This window comes from Odontesthes bonariensis, chromosome 5, assembly GCF_027942865.1.
Source record: "Odontesthes bonariensis isolate fOdoBon6 chromosome 5, fOdoBon6.hap1, whole genome shotgun sequence".
Taxonomy (NCBI): Eukaryota; Metazoa; Chordata; class Actinopteri; order Atheriniformes; family Atherinopsidae; genus Odontesthes; species Odontesthes bonariensis.
Genome location: NC_134510.1, coordinates 12686366 through 12692312, shown reverse-complemented (window position 1 = coordinate 12692312; position 5947 = coordinate 12686366). Strand labels below are relative to the sequence as shown.

Sequence of the window (5947 nt, the reverse complement as noted above, 5' to 3'; positions counted from 1 at the left end):
CATCCCGTCAATGGCTCAGATTAATGAGCCGCAAATGCGCTTATGTGAAAGCAATAATGTCCTTATCATGACTGCTATGTATAGGACCATGTCACACAGAGAGTCTCTTACTCATTGTGTGAATTCTTCTCCATATCCCTTCGTATCTAGGACAGTTTGTCATGTGACCTGTGTGACAGTCTGTTCTGCTGTGGCGAGTTTTATTTCAGCCTGACAGCCATGAGACGGCTGCACTCTGGACACAGCAGGCCTCAGCACTGATCGTCACTGCTCTGCCGTTGGGTGTATTGAGGCGTGGGGTTGGGTGGTGGGGGCTGTCAACGGAGAATTTGATGAGCAGGCAAAGATATTCAACCTACAAAGGTGTTGAAATTGCTTTTTTTTTCTTTTTGGTGAATACAAATCCCCTCACATTCAACAACTGCTCTTTCTGGCAGCTGCGAGCCATTTCTGCGCGGGGTTTCTGGCTGGGCCTGTTGGGCCCGACAGGCACCGGCAAGGATTTGCCTCCCAGGGGGGACGAAGCAGGAAACCTATTTGAAAACTGCTAAATGGCTGACGTCAGAGAAAAAAGACACTCTGACTCTCCTTTGCTGAAAAAAGAAATAACTAACAATCATCTCGGGTTATTCTGTGTGATTTCTCTTGTTCGACAGACGGCTTCTATCTGCACCAAGCCAGATGAGTAAACCCGATTTAGAGTTAAACTGATGAATAACAAGAGACATCATGAAGCTGGATTTCTAATATTTTATTGAGGAAAACATCTTAAACCTTTTGACCCATTGGACACATAACATAACGTAGCAAAAAAGCCATTGAAGCCCGATCACAGATTCAAATCCACTGCGACATCTGCAGTGTCTCGTACATTTATAAAAATAACAATCATAGAAAATATACATACATGACGAGGATCTTTTTCAAAGTGTAACTTGTAAAAGACTGCATGAACAGATACATTTACTTGAGACCATGCATACAAGACGATGCAGAAACCCACAATCTCTAACTGACAGGCACAATCACTAGTTGACAGACAGACTGGAGCTAGCTAGCTAGTCAGCTGTTTGGACTTCAATATGCCTTTACAATCCATCGACATGGACAGACACTGCGAGCAAACATATGAACAGAGCAGTAATTATCGGAATTATGCAAGACAGAGAACGAGAACGGAACGTGTTTTCGGTGAGATCATTTCTCTTTCTGTTGCTGTGTTTACTCGATGCTAGTCATGGTGCCAAACCTGCATCTTCGTTTTGAAAAAATAAAATCACCACTGTCTTTTTCTACCTGCCATCTGGAAAATCTGTAGGTCTTCAGCTATAAAAATCTTCAAAAAGGATGTGGAGTGAGTCATAAAAACCTCTGATAAGTGCTGATAAAGCTATCTAACTAATGACACCCAAGTTACAACTTGAAGTCTCCCATAGCTACTTTGCAAAAATGTAGCGTTCGTCACTTTCCACCCTTTTTTTGTTTAGAGTAAGATTAAAACAGAGAGCAAATGCTGATTACTGAACATTTCGGTCTTCCCCAAAAAGGAACACGCTGCAGCAAGTTGTAATTTGACCTTAACAAAGACGGTTTGTAAAGTAAGGCCTGTAGCCCTGGAGAGATAAACCCCATCACCAGCTGCACCTATCTCTCCAGACTCTTCACTCTCCCCTCTGGCTTTTAACCAATTTCCCTTCTTTCCCTTGTTTTCTCTATCTCTGATTCTTTCTCTCTCTCCCTGTCTTCTATATCAGCGCGACATGGACATCAGCGAATGGCCTTATTAAATTCTAGGGCACCCAGCTGGGCCAGCAAAGTGTTTGGCACTACATTTTCTGAACCTGAACCTGCGGCCCCAACCCCGGCTAAGTTCAAGCTCTTCGGCAGCAGCCGAGGAATTCCCTGCTAGGGTGCTACAGCAAACAGTGTCTCATCATCTGAGGTGTCTCTGCAAATATCCTACTACTGTAGGATGAAGCACGCAGGCCACACACAGCAGCTCTCTGTCGGACCCAATCTCTGAATGCAGTCTTTCCTCTCTCTGTCTCTTATCTGCTTTTTCTTAGATGAGAACAAAAAAGAGAGAGAGAGAGAGAGAAGCGCCGCCGTACAAAATATACAGGTAATACCGTGTTTATATTTCTTTTCTGCTGATGACCTAAAAATGCTTATCCACCCCTCTCAAAACATCTATATAACAGCACACAAGCAGAGAATCGCCTTCAGAAAAGATAAAGATTTGGATTTCCAAATATTCACATGAAGAATGTAAACATTGTTAATACCCATCAACCACACACTTGACTGATACTGAAATGCAAAATCCACACCTTTTCACCCCAATACTGACTGCACATGATTTCATATATACATTCACAAGCCTTTGGGGTGCTACTGTCTTTTGTTTGACTGCAGACAGAGTGGGGTCCCGCGGTCTGCTCGTCGTTTTCTCTGCCCGCTGAGAGGCAGGAGGCACTTATAAACACACATATGCCCACATATACAAAGAGACATTACAATAGCTTCATATTTAGTTTATTTATCCCCCATCAAAATTGGGTTTTAATGTTAGAAACAATCAAAAACAAATCTTTGGTCTGTAAACAACCAGAATCATATCCAAATGCAAGGCTGAGATGCCTGATTGATAACCAAACTAGTTTTATAACGGCATCTCGCCTCAGTTCAGCTGATGTAAAGCTAAATGCAGGGTGCTCATTTCTGGAGCCCTGCAGCACACCTTTAATTTTATCCACGGTGTGTGTTTATGTGTGTGTGTGTGTGTGTGTGTGTATTGGCATTGAGCTACAAACCCCTGAAAGCTGCGCTGAAGTAGCAGTCAGCTGCAGGACACTGATGCAGCCGTTTGGTCGGCAGCAGAGACATGCTGGCTAATCAGTTGGTGACAGACTCAATCAGTCTCAGTGACAGTTCTGCTGCTCACATTCAAAATTAGCATTTAGCCGATGCATCCAAGCTGCCCAAATTAGTCTTTTCCAAACCTTGTAGGCCTGGGCAGGATCAGTTTGAGGCTGATGTCACCAAAAAATGTGCTAATATTCACTCTGAAATGTGCACTTAAAGTGAAAGCCAGCGGTTCTCGAGTTACCTCAATGTATGACCTAAAATAGAAGCTTTAATGCAAAACATCAAACAGAGGACTCCGTTTTCTGTCAGCTGTAATGCACTCTGCAGGTATGAGGGCACAACTGTTGCGCTCACTCCTGTTTAAAAAAAATCAGACTTCGCCCTCCTCCCTTCTTTGAGGCTGACTCAGTTACACGGCAGCCAGGTGGAGTACGCAGGCTGCTGGCAAGCAAACACCGGCTGTACCTGTGCTATGTAGTAGTTACTGAAGTTGCCATCTGCCACATAAGGAGCAGGTTGGTAGTAACATGTGACGTTAGCCACGTTGGGGATGACATTCTGCTCGGCAAGTACGCGAACTGCCAGCATGGCTATGAGCCCCAAGGTCTGCCGCCTCTCGTGCCCCATCAGACACACCGTGCTCTCGTTGACCACTTCGTGGAGCGTCATCAGGTAGTCGTACTTGCGGTCTTCCAGGCCAACAAAGTGGTTTTGAAGGTAGGACTCCAGCTTGCGCTGCTGCTCACCAATATCAGGGAAGTCAATGAAGAAGCGTGAGCACATGTAGCGCTGCAGGGACTTCATCTCGGACTCGGATGCAGCCTGGAAACCCCTCACCAGCAGGTGACAGTACTTCAGGAGACCCCCGCCTCGGATCTCCTCTGGGTTCCGGGTGCAGATGACCTTGTGACGTAGGTGGTCCAGGGCCTCGCTGAAGTCCCCGTACACGCTCTCACCCACGATGGTGGGGTGAAAGGTTTCAGCCATGGGGTTCTCCGAGCACTCGTAGAACAGCAACAGGGAGTCCAGTTTGATCTGAAAGGAGTCCACGCTGAACTCAAATTGCCGCCGAAGGGAGTCCACAAACTTCAGCTCCACATTCTTCCCCCGGTTGTTGGAGAGGGAGATGAGACTCCAGCGGTCAGATTCATTGCACACCTTCACCATCTTTTGCACATAGGCTTCCTGAACATGTGTATGTGGGGGTGGGGGGGGACACAGAGAGGGAGAGAAAGCATTAACATTGAATAAATAGTCTTAAAGGTGTCACCACGAATTTAGTTGCCATTTGGATTTAGGCCTAATTTTGAATTGTGCCAGATTTAATTCAGTAACTATTCTTGTACACATGATGATTGTATGTTCTTCAAATTTTAATGCTACTGATGCAATAGAATGTACTTATACAGTACCTATGACTGATCCCTTCTAAATTGGTTTAACTCAATCCTCTTAACCACAGAAAACCAGCATTTTACTGTCACTAACACCGATCTAATTGCACTTTAAGCTGCACATCGTGGTGGTGAAGTCGAAATGGAACAAATGCAATTAAATCTAATCACAAATCTAAATGTAAACACCAAAAGCAGAAATGAGGAAGAGTGTTTAGTTGCGAGGGTGAGTGTACCTTTAACGTCAACGGGGTTATTTTCTCTTTATTCACACAGTCGGGTAAAAAATCCAGGAGACAGTCCAAAACTATGTCCTTCACAGTCTGGAAATCCCTTTCACCTTTCATATCTGCGCAAAATATGAGGTCCAGGTCTTTGTAGCCCAGTCCGCTATCCTCGTGCAGAACGTGGCTGGCTGCAGAACCGTTTAACCGAACGTCCCGGACGTGGATCTGTTTCTCCTCCATCCGACTCCGCACCACTTTGACAATATGCCGCGGTTGCATCTCCAGAGTGGGGAAGTTCCCCCGGCCGTGGATCGGAATGGTCTCAGTTAGAATGGCGTCCAGCCGCTGCACTTGCTCCCAGCTGAGTACACTGACGTTGCTGCTGTCTGTTTCAGACACGCAGCTGGTGTTGGAGCTGCCGCCGTCTTCTGACATGGTGGGGGAAAGTCCTCAGCAATTGATAAAAGATTAAAAAGTTTTTCGGTTTTTTTGGGGGTTTTTTTTACAATAAAGAGACAAATAAGTGGTCGCGACTTTACGCACAGATTCTGTAAAACAAAGGTGACGGTAACTTCATCCGCATAAGGACTCTTAGTATTTGAAATTTCCCAAAGTGACTGTTAACATCTAAAAATGTTATGAAAAATATTTAAGCCTGAAGACTTGTAAGTAAGAGTTGCTGCAGTGCGTTTCCGTGCGCAGTGAGTCTGAGATCCAGCAGAGTGGCGGCGCCGCCGTGGAGCTGCTGATAAGAGTTGAGGGAGAAGTGCAGACAGTCAACAGAAGAACGAGCCCTAACTTTCTCCTCTCTCTCTTTGCGCCTTTAAAACGTTAGCCCCGGTCCTGCTGTCAGTGTGTCCTCGCGCCGCGCATCACAGTCTTTGAAGGTCGCTGATGAACCAAGAGGGGGGTTTGCTTTTCCGGCTGTGACTCCATCACCCAAAGGCACGCCTATATGATTTTATGAATTTGCATGAATAGGCTGCTCCTCGAGCCGCACTTTGGCACAATCCTCCATCCGACGGTCAGCCCCTGGGAGGAATCTTGTGGATTTTTACGCACAGCTCCAACATAACTTTAATTTCTCACCCCCTGTTGTGAAGAAATAATCCCGTTAATAAAAGTGCGTGTGCTCCGTGAGTCGCAGCTTGCTTCCCTGGACTCTGTTTAGTTCACCCCCCCCCCCCCCCCCCCCCCCTATGGCTTGTGATGAAGTTAACTGTTACCTGTCCACTTGACGCGCAGCAGCGGTCTGCAACAGTTAGGTTTGTATGGTCTCAGGATGTCAGCTGGGTTTCACCCCCCCTCCTGCTCGCTGCTTGACACTGCTCATCATGGGAATACTGTTAAAAGCTGCTCCACGGCCTGCCTTTATCATACTCTTATAATGCTTTTAATCCTGAGACCTTAACATATATACATATATATATATATATATATATTGTTATATGAAAACAA

General features: G+C 45.7%; 1 protein-coding gene across 1 annotated transcript; it reads right to left on the bottom strand.

The window, feature by feature from the left end:
- Positions 1 to 736: 736 nt before the first annotated feature.
- On the bottom strand, positions 737 to 5640 carry tent5aa (terminal nucleotidyltransferase 5Aa). Its single transcript, XM_075464909.1, has 2 exons — positions 4499 to 5640; positions 737 to 4053 (listed from the first exon to the last, which is right to left on the bottom strand). The coding sequence occupies exons 1-2, from the start codon at positions 4922 to 4924 to the stop codon at positions 3274 to 3276; spliced, it is 1206 nt and encodes a 401-aa protein (XP_075321024.1). The 5' UTR covers positions 4925 to 5640; the 3' UTR covers positions 737 to 3273.
- Between the last annotated feature and the right edge of the window lie 307 nt (positions 5641 to 5947).

Coding starts and splice junctions, on each gene's coding strand:
- tent5aa (XM_075464909.1), bottom strand. CDS start 4,924: ATGTCAGAAGACGGCGGCAGCTCCAACACCAGCTGCGTGTCTGAAACA. Junction 4,054..4,498: donor TAACCCCGTTGACGTTAAAG/GTACACTCACCC, acceptor ACACATGTTCAG/GAAGCCTATGTGCAAAAGAT.